The 13577-nt window shown below is 42.6% G+C and overlaps 1 protein-coding gene across 2 annotated transcripts; it reads right to left on the reverse strand.

Moving 5' to 3' along the window:
* Positions 1–1642: 1642 nt before the first annotated feature.
* On the reverse strand, positions 1643–10303 carry LOC118386529 (uncharacterized). 2 transcript variants are annotated; one of them, XM_035774249.2, is made up of 10 exons: positions 10170–10303; positions 8668–8985; positions 8248–8508; positions 7799–8101; positions 7267–7587; positions 6922–7029; positions 3060–3134; positions 2784–2858; positions 2670–2701; positions 1643–2590 (listed from the first exon to the last, which is right to left on the reverse strand). In XM_035774249.2, the coding sequence occupies exons 1-10, from the start codon at positions 10255–10257 to the stop codon at positions 2546–2548; spliced, it is 1626 nt and encodes a 541-aa protein (XP_035630142.1). In that variant the 5' UTR covers positions 10258–10303; the 3' UTR covers positions 1643–2545. The 2 variants fall into 2 exon arrangements, with proteins under 2 accessions (XP_035630142.1, XP_052378874.1); XM_052522914.1 differs by lacking the exons at positions 1643–2590; positions 2670–2701; positions 2784–2858; positions 3060–3134 and adding an exon at positions 6655–6772 and having other exon boundaries at positions 6887–7029.
* Positions 10304–13577: the final 3274 nt, after the last annotated feature.

Genomic DNA, 13577 nt, shown 5'->3' on the forward strand with positions numbered 1-13577 from the left:
ACTACATCGATACTGAGAATCCGTCATTTAATGCGCAAACTTTATTCCAGCTATTTGTTCAATTTGGTACAAGTCACTTTAACTGGATTTATCAGCTGTTGTCAAATGTACGTAGTTCTCGAAAGACTGTTCTGTTTCTCAATAGTGTGCAACCAGCGAATTCTACTAGATCAGGGCTTGGCAACTGGTGTCCCACAGCCCACATTTGAAGTCCCTCTGATCAGTTTCCCAAGGAAAGCAGTCGGGATCTCAATTTACTATTTATTGCACGTTATAATAATAGAATACACGCGGTGCAATTTGGAACTGTGGTTCAACTGCAGTTTCTCTCTTGTTATGTCAGTCATGATAGTCCGTCAATATAGCTCATGTCAGCTAGATTTTTTTTAGATTGCTAAATTATTTTAGCATCCTGCTATCTAAACGTGTTATAATGGTCGAATAACCACCTGTCTCTCATTCGTGCTGAATATTAGTGCTTTTTGAGGTCGGTTTGTTTTCAGTTTATTAATAAAAATAATAATCATGGTTTTCCTTTTCGGTTTCGATTATTTGTGTTGAACACAGAATAAAACAAAGTCCCATGGTGGTAGTGACTGCCCATTACTGCCTATCACTTATTTCATTTTTTACAAGTCTACTTTAATGAAATATTTCAGTTGTGTATATAACATTTGTTTCATTTGATGACTTCATTATTTCATTCCAAATCATCACTATAGAGCTGCTGTCTTGACAAAAATCACTGTTTTAGTAGTTCTTCACATTAAATAAAGTATACTTTTATGACTGCTGAACACCAACTATCAATGACTTGGACTTAGATAATGTATTTTCAGGTAGAGATATCTTGTGAACAGCACCTGCTCTCTATTCCCTCACTATCCTGCATTCTGCCTCTTCCGTGGCAAGCATACAGTACAAGAAGCAGAGACAGGACAAGTAGATTCTCAATGGATTGTGGTTAATTGCCACGTTTTATGCGCTAAACTATGCAGAATATTGGCCTGGTGGAAACTCCCTACTACATCGCACAGTTCAGGCTGGATCTGATGTATCTCTTGAAAAGCTGCGCAATGTGCGCATTGAGCTCACAGAAAAAAATTAACGAAATGGAATTCAAATAATTGAACCAATGTTTTTCAAAAACCAAAAGATAACTGAAATGTCGGTTAATCGCTCAGCACTAGCCCCAAGTCTCACTCATATCATATTAAAAACATTTCTCTCCACCCTATAGCAAGATGTTTAGAATGGCAGGAAATTAGTTGTAAAACAGCTCATTTTCCTCTCCACCCCATGCCAAAATGAGTATTATTGCACAAAATTAGTTATAAATTGCGAAATCTTCTCTCCGTCACATGGCAAAATGTGTAGAATTGAAGCCAACTTGCTTTACATCTGCAACATTTTCTCTACACCACATGGCAAAATGTGTAGAATTCCATGAAATTAACTCTAAAATGTGTGTGTTGTCTCTTGTGTGGGTTGTCTCTTGTGTGTGTACAAAGCTGGCTGGTGTTCAACCATGGCAAAATTGGTTTGACTTTGGATAGCCAATGGCTGGGTCACATTAGGGACCATCAATAAATGACATGTAAATGAGACAATATTTTCATGTTGCACACCTTTTAGTTCTCATTAAAATGCTTTCAATATTTACAGTTGAAGTCAGAAGTTTACATACACCTTAGCCAAATACATTTAAACTCAGTTTTTCACAATTCCTGACATTTAATCCTGGTAAAGAATCCCTGTCTTAGGTCAGTTAGGATCACCACTTTAAGAATGTGAAATGTCAGAATAATAGCAGAGAGAATTATTTATTTCAGCTTTTATTTCTTTCATCACATTCCCAGTGGGTCAGAAGTTTACATACACTCAATTAGTATTTAGTAGCATTGCCTTTAAATTGTTTAACTTGGGTCAAACGTTTCAGGTAGCCTTCCACAAGCTTTCCACAATAAGTTGGGTGAATTTTGGCCCATTCCTCCTGGCAGAGCTGGAGTAACTGAGTCAGGTTTGTAGGCCTACTTGCTCGCATACGCTTTTTCAGTTCTGCCCACAAGTATTCTATAGGATTGAGGTCAGGGCTCTGTGAAGGCCACTCCAATACCTTGACCTTAAGCCATTTTGATTTGGAAGTATGCTAGGGGTCATTGTCCATTTGGAAGACTCACTTGCAACCAAGCTTTAACTTGAACTTCTACAATTTATAGTTGGTTTGAGGTTTTTAAGTCATTTACATTTGAAGCTATTTGACTTTTAACATATTGTCCCCTGAACATTGTGCAATTCATCGAGTTGTCAAACAAAGTTTACTACGGGCATTACGATTAGTCTTGTGCAGCTGCTTTCCGATTTGATAATGACTTGTGTGCTGCCAGCTGTGGGTATGTGAGCAGGATTGAAATAAGCACAGCCTTCCTTTACGTTGTGACAAACTCAGGTACAAAACTCCACAATAGGTTAATGAACAAACTAAACAGAAAATAATCCCTGCATTTTAACACAGGAGTTTTATCCTGCTGAAAGACAGGTGTTTTTATATGTTGAGCGTGGAATAGATCACAGCACCCCCTTCCTGTACCTATGGACAATAATATGAGTTAATCACAAAGAACATACTAAACAGCTAAATAATCATTTGAATAAAGTGCTATTCGTACGTGATTTGACCCTGATGTGACTCTGTTGGGATCTGAAAAAGACAAGAAATGCCATTTGTTACGCTTCAATTTACATTCTAGGAACCATTGTACATTTCCAAACCCACTACTCACCACCAAGCCTGGGTTCACCCAAAGCAACTTCGGAGTAATGAACTTCCTCATTGCCATCTTGCCCCCCCTGGAACTCTGAAACATACAAAATGCCTAAATGTTCATCAGTTATCTCAACCACAGAGATCCTATTAAGAGTTCTTATATGTAATTCTATGATCTCAACCTCCTCCTTTCTCTACACTTAGGCCTCTCTCTCATACCTCTGTTATACAATATATCCATATATCTTATGTATTGTACATCATATCACTCCCAAAGTAAAGAATGAGATACCTTGGTGTGCTAGTGGATCAGTGATGTTACCATAGACTGGGTCATTCTTCTGGGTAAGTGGTAGGGATGTCACAGCTTTGAAAAAAGAGATCATAGAAAAATATTTGCACACAATTTTTGGCAAAAACCTAAGATGTAGCAACCCGACAAGTTTGGTCTGGAGTCGAGTCAGCCCTGTTACTGTAGTTATAGTCATTATTAGGAGTAGAGTCAGCCCTGTTACTGTAGTTATAGTCATTATTAGAGTAGAGTCAGCCCTGTTACTGTAGTTATTGTCATTATTAGGAGTAGAGTCAGCCCTGTTACTGTAGTTATAGTCATTATTAGGAGTAGAGTCAGCCCTGTTACTGTAGTTATAGTCATTATTAGGAGTAGAGTCAGCCCTGTTACTGTAGTTATTGTCATTATTAGGAGTAGAGTCAGCCCTGTTACTGTAGTTATAGTCATTATTAGGAGTAGAGTCAGCCCTGTTACTGTAGTTATTGTCATTATTAGGAGTAGAGTCAGCCCTGTTACTGTAGTTATAGTCATTATTAGGAGTAGAGTCAGCCCTGTTACTGTAGTTATAGTCATTATTAGGAGTAGACACAGCCCTGTTACTGTAGTTATAGTCATTATTAGGAGTAGAGTCAGCCCTGTTACTGTAGTTATAGTCATTATTAGGAGTAGAGTCAGCCCTGTTACTGTAGTTATAGTCATTATTAGGAGTAGAAACAACCCTGTTACTGTAGTTATAGTCATTATCAGGAGTAGAAACAACCCTGTTACTGTAGTTATGGTCATTATCAGGAGTAGAGACAGCCCTGTTAATGTAGTTATAGTCATTATCAGGAGTAGAGTCAGCCCTGTTACTGTAGTTATAGTCATTATTAGGAGTAGAGTCAGCCCTGTTAATGTAGTTATAGTCATTATCAGGAGTAGAAACAACCCTGTTACTGTAGTTATGGTCATTATCAGGAGTAGAGTCAGCCCTGTTACTGTAGTTATAGTCATTATCAGGAGTAGAAACAACCCTGTTACTGTAGTTATGGTCATTATCAGGAGTAGAGACAGCCCTGTTAATGTAGTTATAGTCATTATCAGGAGTAGAGTCAGCCCTGTTACTGTAGTTATAGTCATTATTAGGAATAGAGTCAGACCTGTTACTGTAGTCATTATCAGGAGTAGAGTCAGCCCTGTTACTGTAGTCATTATCAGGAGTAGAGTCAGCCCTGTTACTGTAGTCATTATCAGGAGTAGAGTCAGCCCTGTTACTGTAGGCATTATCAGGAGTAGAGTCAGCCCTGTTACTGTAGTCATTATCAGGAGTAGAGTCAGCCCTGTTACTGTAGTTATAGTCATTATCAGGAGTAGAAACAACCCTGTTACTGTAGTTATAGTCATTATCAGGAGTAGAGTCAGCCCTGTTACTGTAGTCATTATCAGGAGTAGAGTCAGCCCTGTTACTGTAGTCATTATCAGGAGTAGAGTCAGCCCTGTTACTGTAGTCATTATCAGGAGTAGAGTCAGCCCTGTTACTGTAGTCATTATCAGGAGTAGAGTCAGCCCTGTTACTGTAGTCATTATCAGGAGTAGAGTCAGCCCTGTTACTGTAGTCATTATCAGGAGTAGAGACTGCCCTGTTACTGTAGTTATAGTCATTATCAGGAGTAGAGTCAGCCCTGTTACTGTAGTCATTATCAGGAGTAGAGTCAGACCTGTTACTGTAGTTATAGTCATTATCAGTAGTAGAGTCAGCCCTGTTACTGTAGTCATTATCAGGAGTAGAGTCAGCCCTGTTACTGTAGTCATTATCAGGAGTAGAGTCAGCCCTGTTACTGTAGTCATTATCAGGAGTAGAGACTGCCCTGTTACTGTAGTTATAGTCATTATCAGGAGTAGAGTCAGCCCTGTTACTGTAGTCATTATCAGGAGTAGAGTCAGACCTGTTACTGTAGTTATAGTCATTATCAGGAGTAGAGTCAGCCCTGTTACTGTAGTCATTATCAGGAGTAGAGTCAGCCCTGTTACTGTAGTCATTATCAGGAGTAGAGTCAGCCCTGTTACTGTAGTTATAGTCATTATCAGGAGTAGAGTCAGCCCTGTTACTGTAGTTATAGTCATTATCAGGAGTAGAGTCAGCCCTGTTACTGTAGTTATAGTCATTATCAGGAGTAGAGTCAGCCCTGTTACTGTAGTTATAGTCATTATTAGGAGTAGAGTCAGCCCTGTTACTGTAGTTATAGTCATTATCAGGAGTAGAAACAACCCTGTTACTGTAGTTATAGTCATTATCAGGAGTAGAGTCAGCCCTGTTACTGTAGTCATTATCAGGAGTAGAGTCAGCCCTGTTACTGTAGTCATTATCAGGAGTAGAAACAACCCTGTTACTGTAGTTATGGTCATTATCAGGAGTAGAGTCAGCCCTGTTACTGTAGTTATAGTCATTATCAGGAGTAGAAACAACCCTGTTACTGTAGTTATGGTCATTATCAGGAGTAGAGACAGCCCTGTTAATGTAGTTATAGTCATTATCAGGAGTAGAGTCAGCCCTGTTACTGTAGTTATAGTCATTATTAGGAATAGAGTCAGACCTGTTACTGTAGTTATAGTCATTATCAGGAGTAGAGACAGCCCTGTTACTGTAGTCATTATCAGGAGTAGAGTCAGCCCTGTTACTGTAGTCATTATCAGGAGTAGAGTCAGCCCTGTTACTGTAGTTATAGTCATTATCAGGAGTAGAGGCAGCCCTGTTAATGTAGTTATAGTCATTATTAGGAATAGAGTCAGCCCTGTTACTGTAGTCATTATCAGGAGTAGAGTCAGCCCTGTTACTGTAGTCATTATCAGGAGTAGAGTCAGCCCTGTTACTGTAGTCATTATCAGGAGTAGAGTCAGCCCTGTTACTGTAGTCATTATCAGGAGTAGAGTCAGACCTGTTACTGTAGTTATAGTCATTATCAGAAGTAGAGTCAGCCCTGTTACTGTAGTCATTATCAGGAGTCGAGTCAGCCCTGTTACTGTAGTCATTATCAGGAGTAGAGTCAGCCCTGTTACTGTAGTCATTATCAGGAGTAGAGACTGCCCTGTTACTGTAGTTATAGTCATTATCAGGAGTAGAGTCAGCCCTGTTACTGTAGTCATTATCAGGAGTAGAGTCAGACCTGTTACTGTAGTTATAGTCATTATCAGGAGTAGAGACAGCCCTGTTACTGTAGTCATTATCAGGAGTAGAGTCAGCCCTGTTACTGTAGTCATTATCAGGAGTAGAGTCAGCCCTGTTACTGTAGTCATTATCAGGAGTAGAGACTGCCCTGTTACTGTAGTTATAGTCATTATCAGGAGTAGAGTCAGCCCTGTTACTGTAGTCATTATCAGGAGTAGAGTCAGACCTGTTACTGTAGTTATAGTCATTATCAATAGTAGAGTCAGACCTTTTACTGTAGTCATTATCAGGATTAGAGACTGCCCTGTTACTGTAGTCATTATCAGGAGTAGAGTCAGACCTGTTACTGTAGTTATAGTCATTATCAGAAGTAGAGTCAGACCTTTTACTGTAGTCATTATCAGGATTAGAGACTGCCCTGTTACTTGAGTCATTATCAGGAGTTGAGTCAGCCCTGTTACTGTAGTCATTATCAGGAGTAGAGTCAGCCCTGTTACAGTAGTCATTATCAGGAGTAGAGACTGCCCTATTACTGTAGTTATAGTCATTATCAGGAGTAGAGTCAGCCCTGTTACTGTAGTCATTATCAGGAGTAGAGTCAGCCCTGTTACTGTAGTCATTATCAGGAGTAGAGTCAGCCCTGTTACTGTAGTTATAGTCATTATCAGGAGTAGAGTCAGACCTGTTACTGTAGTGATAGTCATTATCAGTCTTTACCTGGGTCTGTCTTCTTCCTCTTCAGGTGGAACACCAGAGCACCAATCAGTATCCCGGCAACAACCAATGCTGTACAGGCCACAATGATCGAAATATGCAAGGTGTCGTCTGTTGGAAACCGAGTATGAAAGAGAACATGCCAAAATGAGACAGCTGAGGACTTACTATGACTTTTGCTATGACTCCAAAGACATCACAGTATAGTGGGGGGCAAACTGCAATGTAGAGACATTGATTTGGTTATTGGTTTTATATTGTTTATGATCATGATGTCTCACTGAATCTACTCATTCAGAGGATGTGATCTACTGTGACCTACTATAATCAACTATGGTCATTAGTAACCTTTCAGAGGCGATGGTAACACTAGGCCTGGTATCCCAGATCTTCCACCAGCACCACGGAGTCTGAGGGGAACACTCGCTCTGAGCATGTCCTCTCTGAACACCGCACACTGCCAGTCCAGCTGGTCCCTTTGGAGGCTGGGCAGGGTCACACTGAGTGTCCAGTTGGGTTGACTCCCTGTAAGGATGTCCTTTTTGACCACTAGCCCCGTCCTCCCCTCCATCCTCAGCCAGGCCAGGGTCACAGGGTCACCGTTCACCTCCGACACTTCACACTTCAGCACCACCGACTGGCCACCAGGGGGGCCTCTAGATGCAGAGACTGGGCCAGAGAACAGAAAACATAACTGAACGTTCCCCTCTGAGAGAACAGTATACTGTAATAATAACAATAATAATGTAGGCCTAGTATATATCTGGATAATGAAACATGTCATTTTGTGGTTGACAATCAGAGAACCAACATTAGGTTACTTGAGCAGAGAGTGTTTGTTCTCTCATTGAACGCTGTTAAAAGACAAAAGCAAAGTTACCTTGAATGGTTGTGAGTTGAACATAAGACATAAGGTTGTTATTAAAATGACATCTGAACACTCCTCCATCCTCAAATTCCACTGGTGAAAGTCTCAGGGGAAAATCTTTTTGTTTGAATGTGGGAGATGAGAACCGGTCAATTTCTAGTCTATCATCTGATGTCAGAGTAGCAGGTGCTTCCGCTGGAGATGAGCCCTTGGTCCAGGAGGCTTTTCTGTGCCAGGATGAAGACCTGCACATCATCTCCACCTCACTGCTGTTGCTGCTCTCTCTGAACAAAGTTACTGGCTTGTTGAATGTGCCTGGAAAAAAATCAACATTGTGGGAAAACACTATGACGAAGAATATCTACAACAATCAAGTTAATCTACACATGATGAGTGAACCTGCAGTTACTGTTAAGTCATTCATATATTACTGATAATATCCATGAATCTAGCTAACTTACTTGTCTCAACATTCAATGTATTATAAATTTCATATAACAATGTTCCATTCTGTTTGAGAGTGCAGTTGCATCTCCCCTTACTGCTCTGATCAACACTATGGATGACCATGAGCACAGTGTTGTTGTAAAACAACGTGGTGTTAGAAGTGGGATCTCCTTCTCTTTCCCACTGAAGTGTGGTTCCTTCTGGTAGGCTGGACAGCTCACAACTAAAACTCACATCAGAACCCAGATGAAATGAAGGCCATTCAAAGGGTTTAACTGCAAAGAAAATCATTGGTTAACCTTTACAAATCAAACATCCTTGTTGGCGTATCCAGTATGTGTTTTTAGTGATATCAAACACAAAATGAACATGTTTGTGTTTGACTCCAATTCTGATTTTGAAAAAGTGACAATAAACATATTGAAACACAATACCTTTGAAAGCAAACACCTGAAACCTCGCCACAATAACTGAAACTGGTTTGGTTTGCATGAACACAAACTCTCCAGCATTTTCAAACTTTGTCCTCATGGAAAGACCATATCCACTGCCTTTTGAAAAACCCAATGTGTTCGATACAGATTCCCAAGTGGATGAAATGATATGGGCTATTGTGGTGTTTGAGTGTCTGCCGTCATGTGAGGTCCATATCCATTGGAATCGGTGCTCTGTCCCTTGTAGAACCACGGGGGAAACTGGGACAGTGACCCATCCTCTGGACTCGGCAAGGAAAAAGATGTTCTTTGACAATACTGTGGAGTGTAGAAATGTGTCAAAATGATACAATAAAAAGCAACAACAAAAATCTATATAATATAATTCACCTTTCTCTATTAAAGGCTACTACACCCCCCTCCTCTTTCTCCAAATCTATATAATATAATTCACCTTTCTCTATTAACGACTACTACACCCCCCTCCTCTTTCTCCAAATCTATATAATATAATTCACCTTTCTCTATTAAAGGCTACTACACCCCCCCCCCTCCTCTTTCTCCAAATCTATATAATATAATTCACCTTTCTCTATTAAAGACTACTACACCCCCCCCCCCTCCTCTTTCTCCAAATCTATATAATATAATTCACCTTTCTCTATTAAAGGCTACTACACCCCCCTCCTCTTTCTCCAAATCTATATAATATAATTCACCTTTCTCTATTAAAGGATACTACACCCCCCTCCTCTTTCTCCAAATCTATATAATATAATTCACCTTTCTCTATTAAAGGCTACTACACCCCCCTCCTCCTCTTTCTCCAAATCTATATAATATAATACACCTTTCTCTATTAAAGGCTACTACACCCCCCCCCCTCCTCTTTCTCCAAATCTATATAATATAATTCACCTTTCTCTATTAAAGGCTACTACACCCCCCTCTTTCTCCAAATCTATATAATATAATACACCCTTCTCTATTAAAGGCTACACCCCCCTCCTCTTTCTCCAAATCTATATAATATAATTCACCTTTCTCTATTAAAGGCTACTACACCCCCCTCCTCTTTCTCCAAATCTATATAATATAATTCACCTTTCTCTATTAAAGGCTACTACATCCCCCCACCTCCTCTTTCTCCAAATCTATATAATATAATTCACCTTTCTCTATTAAAGGCTACTACACCCCCCCCCCTCCTCTTTCTCCAAATCTATATAATATAATTCACCTTTCTCTATTAAAGGCTACTACACCCCCCTCCTCTTTCTCCAAATCTATATAATATAATTCACCTTTCTCTATTAAAGGCTACTACACCCCCCTCCTCTTTCTCCAAATCTATATAATATAATTCACCTTTCTCTATTAAAGGCTACTACACCCCCCCTCCTCCTCTTTCTCCAAATCTATATAATATAATTCACCTTTCTCTATTAAAGGCTACTACACCCCCCTCCTCTTTCTCCAAATCTATATAATACGTTACTCACCTTCAGCTGAGAATCCTTGACCGTATGCTGATGTCCACACCAGGATCCACAACAACCTCACACTCATAGAGCCTCTGTCCTTCCCCATGTTTCTGTAACTGCCTGTTCTGTCCCTCTCTTTGCTCAGTAGCAAACTCACATCATTACTGAGGGCCCTGTTAAGTTTCTACAGGAAATGACTGAAGAAAAGAGGAAGTCCAAATAAAACTACAGATTATGTAATGCAAAATAAACTGACTGCACATCTGAGGATACTTCATGACCCTATACTGTGTGTCAGACTGGGGTTAAGGGCTAGAACAGAAGCTGGAAAACAGAACACTGAACTTGCTACATTATGGCCATTATCTTACAAAAGTCCTTTTATCATTCTCTATTACTAATACCTTCCCCATTACTGGATGCTGAAATAAGCTGAGACGTTGTTGCCAAGGGAATGTTGGAACATAACTAACAAAATGACAGTTACCGAAAATGTATGCTTAATAATCCATTATAAACTAATGTATTGAATTACTTACGCAAGAGACACCATTCATAAATTCTACAGCACATCGACAAAGTCATGTCATTAGTGTTTAACTAACAATGACTCAACAATCCCTGCCTCCTGGGGATGCTATGAAGTCCAAAAGTTATGGACGGAGATAGAAAGTTGTCTGTCAGAAGTATTACAATGTAAATGTACTTCTAACACGTCTGTGTGCATATTCCAAGACAAGACATATGAGGGTGCAGTGAGATACAAGAAGGGTTGGACCATACTTTTCTCCTCAATCATCTTGAAAAAACATATACTTTAAAACTGGAAGTGAACCAATCCTCCATCGTTAACACAATGGAAAGGTCAAATGCTTTGTTATCTAAATGTTAAGTGTGCGGGCAACTAAATGGTGCAGTTTGAGGCCATGTGGCAGAGTGATGCGGGCGTTGGAAATGGGGGTGTGAACAGGTGGGTCTGGCCAGTGGTGATGTTGTGGATGTTAGTGATGGGGGTGTGCACAGGTGGTTCTGGCCAGCGGTGATGTTGTGGATGTTAGTGATGGGGGTGTGCACAGGTGGTTCTGGCCAGCGGTGATGTTGTGGATGTTAGTGATGGGGGTGTGCACAGGTGGTTCTGGCCAGCGGTGATGTTGTGGATGTTAGTGATGGGGGTGTGCACAGGTGGTTCTGGCCAGCGGTGATGTTGTGGATGTTAGTGATGGGGGTGTGCACAGGTGGTTCTGGCCAGCGGTGATGTTGTGGATGTTAGTGATGGGGGTGTGAACAGGTGGTTCTGGCCAGCGGTGATGTTGTGGATGTTAGTGATGGGGGTGTGAACAGGTGGTTCTGGCCAGCGGTGATGTTGTGGATGTTAGTGATGGGGGTGTGAACAGGTGGTTCTGGCCAGCGGTGATGTTGTGGATGTTAGTGATGGGGGTGTGAACAGGTGGTTCTGGCCAGCGGTGATGTTGTGGATGTTGGTGATGGGGGTGTGAACAGGTGGATCTGGCCAGCGGTGATGTTGTGGATGTTGGTGATGGGGGTGTGAACAGGTGGATCTGGCCAGCGGTGATGTTGTGGATGTTGGTGATGGGGGTGTGAACAGGTGGATCTGGCCAGCGGTGATGTTGTGGATGTTGGTGATGGGGGTGTGAACAGGTGGATCTGGCCAGCGGTGATGTTGTGGATGTTGGTGATGGGGGTGTGAACAGGTGGATCTGGCCAGCGGTGATGTTGTGGATGTTGGTGATGGGGGTGTGAACAGGTGGATCTGGCCAGCGGTGATGTTGTGGATGTTGGTGATGGGGGTGTGAACAGGTGGATCTGGCCAGCGGTGATGTTGTGGATGTTGGTGATCTAAGTTTGTCAGTTGTTTGCTCACCCTTTATGTTTACCACATTAACAGAGGCGACGAGGAGGTTTTTAAAATGGAAGATGAACCTCCACCATCTTCCAACTCCACTGGTGAGATGTAAAGAGCGAAGAAGTGGCCACTGAAGTCCCAATATGAAAACCCTCATTAAATGTCAGGTTGAATCCGTATATTTTAGATGTCACGACTGGAAACTCTTGCTGTAGATAGTTGTGTCCAAGACCACGATGCATGTCCGTGGGTGTACTCTGCATGGCCGTGGGTGTACTCTGCATGGCCGTGGGTGTACTCTGCATGACCGTGGGTGTACTCTGCATGACCGTGGGTGTACTCTGCATGGCCGTGGGTGTACTCTGCATGACCGTGGGTGTACTCTGCATGACCGTGGGTGTTCTCCGCATGACCGTGGATGTACTCTGCAAGACCGTGGGTGTTCTCCACATGACCGTGGGTGTACTCTGCATGGCCGTGGGTGTACTCTGCATGGCCGTGGGTGTACTCTGCATGGCCGTGGGTGTACTCTGCATGACCGTGGGTGTACTCTGCATGACCGTGGGTGTACTCTGCATGACCGTGGGTGTTCTCCGCATGACCGTGGATGTACTCTGCAAGACCGTGGGTGTACTCTGCAAGACCGTGGGTGTACTCTGCATGGCGTGGGTGTACTCTGCAAGACCGTGGGTGTTCTCCGCATGACCGTGGGTGTTCTCCACATGACCGTGGGTGTACTCTGCAAGACCGTGGGTGTTCTCCGCATGACCGTGGGTGTACTCTGCATGGCCGTGGGTGTACTCTGCATGGCCGTGGGTGTACTCTGCATGACCGTGGGTGTTCTCCGCATGACCGTGGATGTACTCTGCAAGACCGTGGGTGTACTCTGCAAGACCGTGGGTGTACTCTGCATGGCGTGGGTGTACTCTGCATGACCGTGGGTGTACTCCGCATGGCCGTGGGTGTACTCTGCAAGACCGTGGGTGTACTCCGCATGGCCGTGGGTGTACTCTGCAAGACCGTGGGTGTACTCCGCATGGCCGTGGGTGTACTCTGCAAGACCGTGGGTGTACTCCGCATGGCCGTGGGTGTACTCTGCATGGCCGTGGGTGTACTCTGCAAGACCGTGGGTGTACTCCGCATGACCGTGGGTGTACTCCGCATGGCCGTGGGTGTACTCTGCATGGCCGTGGGTGTACTCTGCAAGACCGTGGGTGTACTCCGCATGGCCGTGGGTGTACTCTGCAAGACCGTGGGTGTACTCCGCATGGCCGTGGGTGTACTCTGCATGGCCGTGGGTGTACTCTGCAAGACCGTGGGTGTACTCCGCATGACCGTGGGTGTACTCTGCAAGACCGTGGGTGTACTCCGCATGGCCGTGGGTGTACTCTCCTACAAAGCAGTGTCACCACGTGAGATTGCGGAGATTGGGGAAAACCAAAGCTGTGTTCAGGCAGAAGGGAAGGTTACATTTAATTTAAATCCAAAGTCTTCTGGCCATTACTAGTGCATCTTATTGTAAATGTAACAAATACCTTCAACATTTAAAATGAGACCAATAT

Source organism: Oncorhynchus keta, chromosome 7, assembly GCF_023373465.1.
Source record: "Oncorhynchus keta strain PuntledgeMale-10-30-2019 chromosome 7, Oket_V2, whole genome shotgun sequence".
In the NCBI taxonomy this organism is placed as follows: domain Eukaryota; kingdom Metazoa; phylum Chordata; class Actinopteri; order Salmoniformes; family Salmonidae; genus Oncorhynchus; species Oncorhynchus keta.

Bases quoted from the DNA above. Each gene is read 5' to 3' on its own strand.
- LOC118386529 (XM_035774249.2), bottom strand. From the start codon at position 10,257: ATGGGGAAGGACAGAGGCTCTATGAGTGTGAGGTTGTTGTGGATCCTG. The intron at 3,135-6,921 runs GTAAAGACTGAT...CTTTTTTCAAAG, and splicing joins GAGGAAGAAGACAGACCCAG to CTGTGACATCCCTACCACTT. The intron at 2,591-2,669 runs GTACGAATAGCA...TATTGTCCATAG, and splicing joins TCACATCAGGGTCAAATCAC to GTACAGGAAGGGGGTGCTGT.